The sequence below is a fragment of the Vitis vinifera genome, chromosome 18, assembly GCF_030704535.1.
Source record: "Vitis vinifera cultivar Pinot Noir 40024 chromosome 18, ASM3070453v1".
Lineage (NCBI taxonomy): Eukaryota > Viridiplantae > Streptophyta > Magnoliopsida > Vitales > Vitaceae > Vitis > Vitis vinifera.
Window position 1 is genome coordinate 6,597,509 of NC_081822.1, and position 14,318 is coordinate 6,611,826.

General features: G+C 38.0%; 1 protein-coding gene and 1 non-coding gene across 5 annotated transcripts in view; both read left to right on the forward strand.

Moving 5' to 3' along the window:
- The window catches only part of LOC100266091 (uncharacterized), a 59,757-nt gene extending 45,994 nt beyond the window's left edge, over nucleotides 1–13,763 (forward strand). For 3 of the 4 annotated variants that reach the window (XM_010666149.3, XM_010666151.3, XM_010666152.3), the window contains 8 exons: nucleotides 7,554–7,628; nucleotides 8,457–8,552; nucleotides 9,952–10,032; nucleotides 10,118–10,189; nucleotides 11,407–11,451; nucleotides 11,708–11,791; nucleotides 11,885–11,988; nucleotides 13,178–13,763. In XM_010666149.3, coding sequence (XP_010664451.1) covers nucleotides 7,554–7,628; nucleotides 8,457–8,552; nucleotides 9,952–10,032; nucleotides 10,118–10,189; nucleotides 11,407–11,451; nucleotides 11,708–11,791; nucleotides 11,885–11,988; nucleotides 13,178–13,295 — 675 coding nt within the window. In that variant the 3' untranslated portion in view covers nucleotides 13,296–13,763. The remainder of the gene's footprint in view (nucleotides 1–7,553; nucleotides 7,629–8,456; nucleotides 8,553–9,951; nucleotides 10,033–10,117; nucleotides 10,190–11,406; nucleotides 11,452–11,707; nucleotides 11,792–11,884; nucleotides 11,989–13,177) is intronic. The other variant, XR_788233.3, reaches the window with a different exon arrangement.
- Nucleotides 9,468–9,656, forward strand: LOC132253319 (small nucleolar RNA U3). The gene has a single exon (XR_009465194.1). It is a non-coding gene; the product is annotated as a small nucleolar RNA U3 (small nucleolar RNA).
- Nucleotides 13,764–14,318: the final 555 nt, after the last annotated feature.

The following is a 14,318-nucleotide window of genomic DNA, read 5'->3' on the forward strand; positions in this document are numbered from 1 at the left end:
TTTTATTCCTAAATTAAAGTCCTAACTTTGGCATTATTTCAACACTCCCCCTCAAGCTGGAGAATATATATCATATAATCCCAGCTTGCAAGTTAAGTCTTCGAAGTTAGGCCTAGGTAAAGCCTTGGTGAGGATGTCTGCGGTTTGGTGCTTGGTAGGAACATAGTTTAATTTGACCGTCTCACTAGTCACCTTCTCTGTGATAAAGTGTCTGTCAATCTCAACATGCTTGGTCCTGTCATGATGCACGGGGTTCTTTGCTATGCTTATAGCTGCCTGATTATCACACATCATCAGAATTGAAGATGAACCCGTTTGTCCCAGTTCACTAAGAACCCTTTTTATCCAAATCCCTTCACAGATTCCCTGTGCAAGAGCTCTGTACTCAGCTTCTGCACTACTTCTGGCTACAACTGATTGCTTCTTACTCCTCCAGGTAACAAGATTTCCCCAGACAAAAGAACAATATCCGGAAGTGGACCGCCTGTCAATGATGTTTCCTGCCCAATCCGCATCTGAGTATACTTCAGTGTCACGGTTCTCTGTCTTTCTGAAGAATAGGCCTTTCCCTGGTGTCATTTTTAAATATCTAAGAATCCTGTAGACTGCTTCCATGTGTTCCTCAGTGGGGCTGTGCATGAATTGACTTACAGCACTCACTGCAAAGCCAATATCTGGCCGAGTGTGTGAGAGATAAATCAAGCGCCCGACAAGCCGCTGATATCTCCCCCTGTCTACCGGTGTACTTTCTTTCTCGATACCAAGTTTCTTCTGACTATCCATAGGAGTATCAATTGGTTTGCATCCAAGCATACCGGTCTCCTTAAGAAGATCGAGTATGTATTTTCTTTGAGAGACTACGATTCCCTTCCTTGATCTAGCCACTTCCATACCAAGGAAATATTTCAAATTTCCAAGGTCTTTAACTTCAAACTCTTCTGACAAATACTTCTTCAAATTCTGTAACTCCCCCATATCATTTCCAGATAGAATAATATCATCGACATAGACTATCAATATGGCCAATTTCCCGGCATGAGACTTCTTGACAAATAGAGTATGATCAGCCTGACCTTGTTTGTAGCCCAGCTTCAGGACTGCTTTTGTGAATCTATCAAACCAGGCTCGAGGAGATTGTTTAAGGCCGTACAATGATTTTTGGAGTTTGCAAACCTGATTCTTTGCCATACTTTCTTCGAAACCAGGTGGTATTTCCATGTAGACTTCCTCTTCTAGGTCCCCATTTAGAAACGCATTTTTTATGTCCAGTTGTTGCAAGCACCAATCTTGATTGACAGCCAATGAGAGAAGGATCCTGATAGTGTTCAGTTTTGCAACAGGAGCAAAAGTCTCCTGATAGTCTATCCCATAGGATTGTGTAAACCCTCTAGCTACCAAACGAGCCTTGAATCTTTCGACTGATCCATCTGCTTTGTATTTTATGGTGAAAATCCACTTGCACCCCACAGGCCTCTTCCCAACCGGCAAATCTGTGATAGTCCACGTCCCATTCTTCTCAAGTGCATCAATCTCATCTTGTACTGCCTTCTTCCATTCTGAAATTTTTAATGCCTCTTGTATTGTGTTGGGAACCTGAGTATCATCAAGAGAAGTAGCAAATGCTCTGTAAGATGGTGATAACCCTTCATACGTAACATAATTCCCAATTGGATGATCTGTACATCTCCTAACACTCTTCCTCAATGCAATTGGCAAAGTAGAATCATCAATGCTGGGAATTAACACCTCTCTAGCCCTATCCTCACCTATGTTCTCTTCAGGAAGACTTGAATTGGAGTCAATATATTGGTCACATGTTGACTGTGATCCGTGCTCTAATTCCTGTCTTTTCCTCCTCCTGATGTAAACTTGTAAGTTCTCATTAGCAAGTTGTGGGGCTATAGGTTGAATAGGCATGGGAGACTGGATGGTCACGGGAGAAGGAACATTTGTGTGCTGGGCTGGCTGAACTGATGGCGGCGTGGGTGTGGACAACTCAGTGGGCGCGAATTGAGAAGGATTTGGTGACTCTGAGTGAAAAGAAGGTACACCCTCAAGAAAAGACTCCCAAACTTGATGTTCATTCATGCTCTCCCCCTGAACATGAGATTTGGGATAGAAGAAGACATGTTCAAAGAAAGAGACGTCCATGGTGGTGTAAAATCTTTTGTTGGTTGGAGAATAGCATTTGTACCCTTTTTGGGTTGGAGAATACCCTAGAAAAATGCACTTATTTGCTCGAGGAGCAAATTTGCTACGATTTTGAGGATACACATGAACGAATGCCGTACAACCAAATACTTTGAGTGGTAAATCAGAAGAGGCGGCATGGGTGTGAGGAAACTGTTTTAAGAAAAGTTGACGTGGGGATTGAAAGGTAAGCACTCTGGATGGCATACGGTTAATCAAATAGGTAGCTGTGAGAATAGCTTCCCCCCAGAAATAGTTTGGAACATTAGAGGAAAACATAAGGCACCGGGGAACCTCCAAGAGATGTCTATTCTTGCGTTCGGCCACCCCATTTTGTTGTGGGGTGTCAACGCAAGAACTTATGTGGATAATGCCATGATTTTGAAGATAAGTACTGAGACTACTAGTAAAGTATTCCTTTGCATTATCTGACTTGAGGACTTGTATTTTGGAATTGAATTGATTTTGAACCATAAGATTGAAGGTTTGAAAAATGTGCCCGACCTCTGACTTTTCTTTCATAAGGAAAACCCATGTTACCCGAGTATGATCATCAACGAATGTCACAAACCATCGAGTGCCAGAAATATTTTTTATCCGGGAGGGACCCCACACATCACTATGTACTAGAGAGAAAACAGTCGAAGGTTTGTATGGGATTTGAGGATATACTGTTCGAGTATGCTTTGCAAACTGACAAATTTCACAGTGATAAGATGCTGGATTTTTATTGATAAATAATCTGGGAAACAATTTTGCAAGGTAAACAAAGCTAGGATGACCAAGGCGATAGTGTAACATTATAATCTCACTATCTTTATTGACCTTAGAATTTGACACAGAATTGAAAGACTCTGACATACTCTGAGACTGTACGCAACTTGCTTGAGAGACTTGGTTTGAGAATTGGCCACATGAAAGGAGGTAGAGCCCGGAACACAGTTCAGCACTGCCAATCATCTTCCCCGATTTCAAGTCCTGAAAAACACACAAGTTTGGATAGAATTTAGTAACACATTGGAGATCATGAGCCAATTTGCTAATGGACAAAAGATTACAATCCAAGTTTGGAACATGGAGAACAGAGTCAAGATATAAGTCTTTAGTAAGTTTTATAGAACCTGTCCCGACAATTTTTGACTTTGAACCATCAGCAATATGGACGGATGAATGACCATTACTTGGCTTGTAATTTTGAAGAATGGCAGCATCTCCTGTCATGTGATCAGAAGCACCTGTGTCTACTATCCACGGCCTCATTCCTCCTCGATTAGCAGTGAAGGCTACACCGGTAGTACTGCCACTGCCAACTTGGCTTAATAATTTCTGTAGCATCTCCATCTGCTCTTTGTTGAATGGACTCGGCTCGGGAACAGATGTGCTCTCAGAGTTGGCAGCCACGTGTGCTCTGCCATCTCTGTCAAACCGTGGCTTTGGTTTCCAATCAGCAGGTTTGCCATGAAGCTTCCAGCAAGTCTCCTTATAATGGCCTGGTTTCTTACAATAATCACACCAAGGCCTATCCCGTTTCTGACGATCTCCACCACTACTATTAAATGACCGAGCAGCAAGGGCAGAGGCATCCAATGTTGGGGCAGGTTGCTCTTTTGATCCCATCATCACTTTCTTTCTACTTTCTTCACGCCTAACCTCTGAAAAAGCCTCCCTGAGACTTGGCAGGGGTTTAATGCCCATGATTCGGCCTCTAACATCATCCAATTCCCTGTTTAGTCCTAGGAAGAACTTGAACAGTCTCTTTTGTTCCACAATTTGCCTGTATGTTGCTGCATCATCCGAACATTTCCATGAGTGAGTCTCAAATAAGTCAAGTTGCTGCCAATACCTTGTGAGTGTGTTGTAATACTGAGTAACTGACTGCTCTCCTTGGCGGAAGTCATGTAGAGCTGATTCAACCTGAAACAGTTCTGAAGTATTTTTAGAACTTGAGTAAGTTTCTTTGGCTGCATCCCATATGTCCTTTGCAGTCCCAAACAGCAAGAAATTTTCGCCTATGTCATTGTTCATGGAATTGATAAGCCATGACATGATCATGCTGTTTTCAATCTTCCACTTCCTGAAACCCGGTTCTGTAGTTTCTGGCATGACTGCTTCTCCAGTGAGGTACTCATCCTTTCCTTTACCGCAAATGAACAGCAACACAGATTGTGACCACTGTAAATAGTTATGGCCATTTAATTTGTGTCATGTGATGAGAATAGGAGAGGAATCATTGCCACCAAGGTTTGGAATTTCAGATCTGCCCCCTGATTCTGGTGACGTGACGCTGGATACTTGTGATGATGCCATTCCGTATTTTGTCATGGACCGGAAAGGTAGAAGAACACTTTTCAAGGCACGTGCAGGGACTGGAGTTGAGAAAAAATAGCCGGAGGACGCCGGAAAATCTGATCAGAGGACCCGTGGAAGCAAAAGAACCCCAAAAGAGGCACGTGCAGGGCTCGGATTGCACAAACAGGTAGGAAGGGTGGCTGGTCGGCGTCAGGCGAGCCTGGAGGAGGAAGCGCGTCGTCGGAAAGTGGCTCACGCGCCCTCACGCGCCGGCGCGTGAGATGCAGTCGCCGGCCGGAAAAACACGCGTGGGCGGCGCGTGGATGGGTTTTTGGTTCCGGTGCTTTGGGACAAATTGGAGATCTCCTCCAGGCGCTCCTTGCAGTGTAGAAAAAAATCGTCGCCGGAAAGTTCGCCGGAAAAGTTCGCCGGAAAAGTTGCCGGCGGTGAGTGTTTTCTGACGACGATTCGACTGTCCGGAAAGCGTTTTCTCCCTTGGCTCTGAGAACAGGGACTGATGATCGGAATGAGAGAGAGAGAGAGAGAGATGATCGGATTGAGATATGGCCAGAGAGATTTGGCCGGAATGAGTGATGGCCTGAATAAGAGGTGGCCATAAGGGATTAGGGTTTCAGAAAACTGGCTCTGATACCATGAAGAATTTCTGAACTCCTTTATTGATATTAATCGGTACACACCATACACATATATATACACAAATGACTGAATAAGAAAAAAATCAATCTAGCTTAATTCTCTCCTAAAATTAGGAAACTAAATCATAAGGAAATATCCTAAATGATCTCTCCTTTTTTATTCCTAAATTAAAGTCCTAACTTTGGCATTATTTCAACAGTAAGCAATCTTTTTTTATTGACTTAAAAGATTAAATTGTTAGGTAATAGGTAAACAATATATATCAAGCTTCTTTAGGCTTGTTCCTAACATCCCACTATGTGAGTGACTTTCTTTTTGGGCTTGCATATGGGCTTAATAAAGATGGGAAATGAAAACTTTAAACAAATGATCTCATGTAAAATTTTTCTTTGATACCATGTAGAAGATTTTAAAAGCATGAGCCAAGCAAGATTATTAATGCTAACTAATTTTAGTGTTTCGTCATCCTTGTGTAGGTATAATTTATCATCACCCAAAAGAAATTTCAAAGCTTGAAGATCCAAATACACCTCGCGAAAAAATTGAACTCAAATTCTAAACATTACAAAAATAAAATATAAAATATCTATTCAAATGAACAACAAGCTAGTCATCTTCTACCCTAAGTGTGCAAACCCACTTAAGTCGCATGAACTAGCTACAAACAAACAATAATAGTCTTCCACATGGTATGAAGCAACAGTCCAATCATCTCCTAACCCAAACAATATAGGATCCGACAATAAACCAAAAATAGACTTCCAAATGGAATAAACCAATATTTCAATCATCACTTGACCCAAGTGGAACATGTGGAACAAATTTGAACCAAAAGTATCCACCAAAACAATTCAAATAATAAGGACCAAAATTCCTAAAATCATAAAAGAAGTATATTTGTGTCCAATCGAACACTTCTGTCTATTTTGAAAACATTACCACCATTACAAAAAAAAAAATAGTGAATCCAACCCTACACATGTGGGCTCAAGAAATACTAGGATAGTGGCACTTCTTTGTCTTGGGATCTTATTTTCTGCCACAATCTAACTAATATGGAGATTGAGGATCTTGAAAGATTAATGTCCTTACTTTCCCATCTTCTTTTGACTCCTTTTGTTCTTGATGCAAAAGCTTGGGTGTTGTCTTGTTCAGGAGTATATTCTCAGTAAAATCTTTTCTTCTAGCCTTATCCAATTTCTTAGATTCCGTTCGTTTCTATCCAGTTACTTTTTTATGGAAATCAAGAGTCCCCTCTAAGGTCATGACCTTTGCTTAGTAGTGACACATAAGAAGGTAAATACCAATGATATGTTATAGTTAAGAAGGTTTTTCAAAGCCCTTAGCCTTGATTGGTGCATCTTATGTAGGAGTAGAGAAGTGATTGATCATTTTTTCTTACATTGTCCGTTTACTTTGGGATTGTCACATAGGATATTCTCACAGGCTAGGATGGAGTGGGTTCAATCAGACAATCTTTGCAATATGTTGGTGATTTCTTTCAAGTGTTTTGAGAACTCTATTAGAGGTAAGACTCTTTGGAGGATCGTGTGTCTCTCTTTGTTGTGGATTGTGCGGAGAAAGAGAAACGTTGAGATTTTTTAGGATACTTGGAAGACACTAGAGATGATGTGGGATTTGTTTCATTTCTATGTTTTTTTTTGGTTTTATTGTGCAAATGTTTTTAAACCCTATCCTTTGAGTGTAATTCAGCTTAGTTGGCTTTTGATATGTACACCTTAGAGTTGGGTCTATAGGGTCAGGAATTGTTATACTTGTATAGGCTTTTTGTACCTTTGTATAGCCCTCCATATATAGTGGAGGTTTACTTAGATCTTTTTTATCAGGTTTGTATATCATGGGAATGATTTCTCATCCTTCTCATGTTTTATTTATTCTCAATTATGACATTTGTTTGTTTCTGATAAAAAAAAAAAAAAGAAAAAAGAAAAAAGAAATACTAGGATAGGGCTCTAATGCCATGTTAAGCTATCAATTGACATAAAAGTTACAGTTGTTAGGAAATGGGCCAACATTGTTTATCAAGCTTTTTCAGACATAAGCCTTAACAATATCATCAAAATACTAATGAAGAATGAGGAATCTTTCAATAGAGGGAAAAGAAGAAAGCAGATCATTCTTAAATACTGATATTATTAATGCAACTTGGATTAGAACAAAAGTGAAGACTCCTATCCTAGTTAAATGGAAAATTGTTTGAGTTAATGTTGATCCACAAGATGATGGCATTGCAGGTTAATTTATGTTCTATTTGTCTCATTTTACTTCTCAAACAATCTCAGGTCATAGTTATAAATTTTCATAGCTATTGTGAAATAGCTGTGTGGTTAAATTTTATTGTCGTTAACTTCACATAGATATCTTCTTATGTGTGTGGATTTTAATTGCGATCTCAGGTTTTACCTATTTTTCCTCGGCTCATTGACCTTCCATTGGACAAATTTCAGGATGCACTTGCCAATATACTACAGGTATAAATCATTGGCTCCAGATATAAACGTGTATAACTTGTAATAAGACTATTATCTCGTCTCATTCTTTTTCAATGAGTAACAAGGCTACTAATGCTTCTACTTTTATCTGTTTGGATGCATTGTCTTAGGAAGCCTGACATTTGTTTCTCAACTTGCATTGTGTTAAGAACCCTGCCATTTGTTTGTGAACTTTTTATAATGGCTTTTTATGCTTTTGCTATCTTTGCCATGCTCAAGGAAAAAATATAGTTCTGTTAACATTTTTATTAGAAGGCAAACATGTTAATAATGCCTATTCATGTTGGGTTTGAGATTTCACTGAACAAGTGATGGAATGAATAATTTTTGAAGAATTTCTATCCCTAGTTGATTGTGGAGCGGAGGCAAAAGCTCATTCACTTTTGAATTCTCTATTGCCAGCATATCAGATGTATTTGTTTGGTGATCATAGAGGGTAAACTATCTTGTTGGATTGAAAATTTTAATAAGCATGTGACAGAATGAAAGGAAATTGTCTCATTGATCAGCTTAAGGCAGAAGCAAAAGCAAGTTGATCTTCGATTCTCCACTGCCACATATTGAACATACACATAGGAGCCATGAAAACTATTGTTGTTGATCAGTCATACTCCTAAAGCAATATAGTCCACCAGAATATCACCCACTGTTTTCTTTCAATTGTCTTTTAGAATATGCATTGCATTAAGTTCTTGATGATTTCTAGCATGGATATGTGTGATTTTCAATGCTAGATGAGATAAGATATTTAGTTGGCAGTTTTTGAAGTCAACAAAAATTGCTAAGAGTTCATGTGTTTGATGGCAGGGTTCAGCTCATACAGGTCCAGCATTGACGCCTGCAGAAGTGTTGGTTGCTATCCATGACATTAGTCCTGAGAAAGATGGCATTGCACTCAAAAAGGCATATCTTCTATCTTTGAAAAGATGTTTTTGTTTTTTTTGGTTGATGAAATTTTAGTTTTGTCAGGGTCCCATATCTACTCACCGTGTGTGGCTGCTACCTTCCAAATCTGGTTCACTGTATAGGAGTTATGTGGCCACATTTGATCTGATAGAATGATTACCATTAGTGCGTAAACCGATTGTATACCACCAATGATAAACAAACCGATTGTATACCACCACTGATAAACAAACCGATTGTATACCACCACTGATAAACACCAGAATAAGAGATATTCACTGGTCCAGGAGCACCCCCTCGAGTAAAAGCTTCCACAGCCGGTTGACCGAAATGAGTATCCCAAAGAAGAGTTCCACCCAATGCTTTATTTCTGTCCTAGTTTACAGCTATCAAATGTCTAAAAAAATGTTTGTGTTAATTGATGAATATGAAAAATAATCCAGGTTAGGATGGAAATTCAGGCAGCTTACATCAGGCTGTAGATCCCAAGACCTACCACAGGGTTCTGATTGAGTAGCTTGCTTACTAAACCAACTCCATTAGAGGTGCTGTTGGTCAACCCAAACACGAGTTAGGTTGGGTGAAATGTGACATCCTTTTTTTATTTCAATATGCATATGGTTCTTTAATAATCTTAGAGCATGTTTTACAAATTATAGAACATCAGTAATAACTGTGAAATTGTCAGAGAAGGATAAAGTCCATAAATAGATAAGTAAATATAGGAAAGATCATATGAGGAAAGATCATATGAGGTATGAAACATTTGAAACCAGTTAAAACTAGGGTTTCTTAACTTAATTATTATTATCGGTAGTGTTATAACTTTATCCTACATATGTTATAACATCCATTCAGTGTAATATATGCATATTTCTGATACTATGAACCATGTATTAAGTTTTCTCCCAAATGACCTTACTTGAACAGGATCTGTTCTATAGGTTTTACCTCTGTATCCTTGAGTTCTAAGGAGACAGGAACTACAATCTGGTAACCTATCAAAAATATATATCCATATATATTAAGTTTTCTTCCAATATAAATGCTTTACTCCGACCTTACCCGTTGGTCAAGTTGGACTTGTGTCTCTGTCAGATTCAGTACACTCTGTGGTCCTAGCCTGGACTCCAGGTTAGATTGGTTAGACAATATTTGTGGTGAATATTCTCGTACCTTGAACAAGTTGATTATTCAAAGGCTTATTTTGACTATTTGGAGTTAGCCAGTATGATATTGTCCATTAAAACCCTGTTAAATGATATCCTTATGTCACATTTGCAATGGGCATGCCTTCTCTAGGTGGTTACAGCTTTCCAAGTCTTGGTACCGTCATGATTTCCTGTTGCATTGCATTCATTATAATGCTTTTTGTGCTGCTGTTTCATGATTTCAGATAACAGAAGCTTGCTCTGCTTGTTTTGAGCAACGTACGGTTTTCACACCACAGGTTTTGGCAAAGGCCTTGAACCAGATGGTATGTGAAAGTTGTCCATTTGCAATTCTGAAATTATTGGACTTAAAATTAATATCTTGCTTGTAGTAACCTATCCAATTTTCAGGTTGATCATACTCCATTGCCTCTACTCTTCATGAGAACAGTAATTCAGGCAATTGATGCTTATCCTACCCTGGTAAAGAGTTGTTTATTTGTCATTCATAATTTTCTTATATCTGATAGCCATAGCAAGTTCATGCTGCATATTGGTTTGATGGCTTCTTATTCGATGAAAATTTGTACCATTAGATTGGATTCTGTTTTTGTTGAGTAGGTATGGTTAAAGTATAAGCAATACATGAAATTTGCAAGAACAGTCAGGTTATACCGATTAGAATGCAGGACCCTAAAATGTAACTGAAAAAACAAGCAAAGCCTAACTATTGACACTAACCATATTACCTAGTGGTATGCTATTCCAGTGATAACTGAAATAGAAAAAAAAGAAATAAAATGGATACTAGAGCAATGATTGTATTAGGATATCTTTTATGGGTTATGCCTGCATGCCCATCTCGTTGCAAAGGGAACTTCTCTAGTATGCATTTTTACTAGACACGATATACCTTGTTCCAAAAAACCCACCACTGATGGTGGGGTTTTAGGATGAACGCCTTATCATCTATTAATAGATAATAACATAAATTCAAGCAGTCTGATAAAAAATAATAATAATAATAAATAAAAAAAATTCAAGCACAGGGGAAAAGGCCCCATCCCTGAAAAAAGAGAAACCCCAAATAGGCTACAATAACTAATGAGCTATTAAAAAATATTTCTCATGTAAAGCTATTAGACTGATAATGAGGAAGAATTGTGTTTCCAGTACAGAAATAGCAAAAGCCTTTTGGTAAAGACCTTGCGTATCATTAAACAATAATTATTTATACACCGCATAAGCACACTCCAGAGAGAAAGTCCTTGAGAGCACTAGTCTCACTATGCATGTGATGAATATGATGTATAGCCTGTTCTGAAACTATAAACTTTTCCATCCGAAACTTGCAACTTTTACCTTGCCCTTACCATTGTGATTTGATTATGTAAAAGGAATTTTTTTTTTCAGAATTGTCCTTATGAGTTGGACCATGTATGTGATGCTAAGAGTAAGTTGTGGGCTTTTCTCAACATATTTGTATTGCATAGAGTAACTGCCTCTGCATAAGTGCACAAATGCTTTATTGGATAGGTTTAGAGAAGTAAACATAAGACTCTGTTCCTAGAAACATCTTATTGTATTTGTATGTGTCCTTGTGCTTGTGTTTGGTTGTAGTCTTTAAGTCTCTGAAATAATCAAATTCTATGAAGAGGGATCAAACAATAGTTCATCACCCTTATGCTTGCTCTGTTCAGGTTGATTTTGTAATGGAGATACTTTCCAAGCTTGTGAGTAAACAGGTATGCCAACTCAAGTTGAACTTAAGCTCTTTTGAATTTTATGTTTGCATGGCCCTTGAGGCTTGGCTCAAATGGTAAGGCATTGGATAGGAATGTGGAAGGTTGCAAGTTTGAGTCCTGATAAGGAACAAAAAATAGAAAAAAAATGTGTATATCCAAAAATAAAGAAGAAAGAAAAAATGTGTGTATGGGTTTATAAGTCAGTTATCAGCGTCTATGGGACAACTGATTATTTGTATATTTGTGTCGAATGCAGGTGTGGAGAATGCCAAAGTTGTGGGTCGGGTTCTTGAAATGTGTGTCTCAGACACAGCCACATTCTTTCCGTGTACTGTTACAGGTAATTGATGGTCTATTTGTGTACGAAAAATTTCTGGTTGCCTTCTTTGTAATTTCGATTTACAGCTTTGTCTAAGTCATTTACTGCTTGCAGCTACCAGCTCCACAGCTTGAAAGTGCTCTGAACAAACATGCTAACCTCAGAGGTCCTCTTTCTGCTTATGCTAGCCAACCAAGTATAAAATCATCATTGCCTAGGTACAGTTTTGGAGGTCCTTTCTGCATATTACTGCATTATTTGTTAATGTGAAGATTATTGTCATATTGTTAAATTCAGTAAATTTTAGAAATTTCGGCAGTTATAATGAATTATTTTGGAGATGTCATAACATACTGTTTTGTTTGAAAAGATTGGGAAATGCCTCACTGGATCATTCTGAATAGACTTCTAACATGCTATTTCAAGTTTTAAATTAAGAGGATTTACATCAACTATAGAAACACAAGTTTTAAGCTTCAATCTAATGTTGCACTCGCTCACAAGTGGGAATCTTGTGGAACTCTCGAATGTATATGGTATGCTAAACAGATGCCATCCCCTTATGCTAATCTTTCGCATCTTGTTGTGTTGACACATTGGCCTTTTCGTCCTAGAGGTAGCATTGGCTGTGTCGTTTCCATGACTATATACAACCTCTCAGATAGGAAACAGTAAAATTCAGATTCTGATAAAAAATCTTGATTCAAGTTACTTAGAAGGCATTGGTTAACAGATTAGGATTATAATTGGCTAAGTTATAAACCTTCTTGGGTATAATTTTGGGGTTATATTCTCTCCATCAATTGAAGACAAAGCAATGAATATTAAACTTGTAATTTCCATTTAAATGGGTGTTTCACAGTGTGAGGATTGAAGTTCTAAATATATTTCACGAGTTTCATGCAAAATCATTGAACATTTTATGAAAAGGGGATGTGTTTCTATGGTTCAAAGATGAGGATGAAACTCATCAAATATGGATATTATTATGGTTATCATACATTCATCTGGTTATGATGATAAGAAACATCCATTCACATAGTCGTCTTTATTTACTGTTTTAGTTTTCATGTTGTATTTGGCATAAACATTAATTTTAGGAGGCTTAAATTTTTTTCTGTCAGTTGCAGTAATATAAAGAATTAAGTCATTTAGCTTTTGGGTGTTAATTTTGCTGTGTTCACTTCATTTTCAATGTTTTTTAGCATTAAAGCTCCCAAGGCTTTGTTGTATTATGAGTTTAAGAAACATAGCTCTTTCAACCGACTGACAATGTGGAATTGCTATTACCATTGTTTATTCTAGCAGAATCAAGAAAATTTCCATTGTTTAAGTTTTTTTGTCTCTGGTAGGATTGGGCCCTCACCTTTTGTTTTTGATGAACTCATTGAGTTTGCATTTTGGCAGATCAATTCTCATAGTTCTTGGTCTGGTAAATGAACCCCACATGCAGCAATCACACCCTCCATCGTCTCTGCATTCATCAGACACAAGTTCTTCTGTTCATGGAGCAACTCTAACTTGATAACTGGGCCTGTTGAGTTCAGAAATTGACTGATAACACCATAGCGGCTGTCAAAAAGACCAAAGTTCAAGCTGTTGAAAAAGAAAGTTAAAAGACTGCTCACACAGCGCCTAGTCACTCAAGCAGATTATTTGTCCACTCACCAGTGGAACCTGGATGAGTTTTTGTGGAATGTATATAAGCTTGAGGTGAAGAATTGGTCCAACAGAAATTTCCCCCTTTCTAGCTGCACTAGGGAATGTATCATAGTTATATATATTTTTTTTGTTCTGTTCTCTCTTTCATTATTATTTTGTTTTTATTATTTTAATTTTTTATGTTCATCATTCCAGGCCTTGTTCAGGTGAAAGGGTGTATTCTGTTGGGTGGTTAGCGTAAAAAAAGAAACATAGTTGAAGTCATTGACCGTTCTCTTGACTCTGTTGGACGTTGGTCCCAAATGAAAAATGATTATAGAGCTTGTGTTGATACCAAGATGTCTTTGCATTGGGGCTGTGTTGAATTGTGCCCCCTTCCCTAGTTGTAAAGAGGCTGAATTGTTCCCAATTTTCCTTCGGCCACCTAAATGCAAGATTTGACATGTAGCTGTTCATTGTTATTGATGTTTTTTTTTTTTTTTTTTACCTTTTAATAGAACAATGGGTTTGTAGAGGGTTTAGACATTTTCCTCCTGTTGGAGGGAGAACGAGAATGTCGGTGGGATTGTGGAATGAAAATGCATCCATGGGAAGGATTACTACATGAACAGTGGATTGAAAATGAAATACATACATTCACATGTGACACTATATTGTGATTTATGCGGGTCCATGTTAGGCAGCAAAGATTAAATTCTGTTGTTGTCCAAACTAAAAGTTATTGCTGGTGAAAAAGGCCACGCCTCTAAGCGCTTGAGCCTTTGTTCTGTTCTTATATATATAATGCCCTTGTGTTGAGGTAAATAAAAAAGCATTGAAAATGACATACAGATGGAACGATAAAATTCACAGAAGGAAAAAAATGGAAAAAAAAAAAGAGGTGACC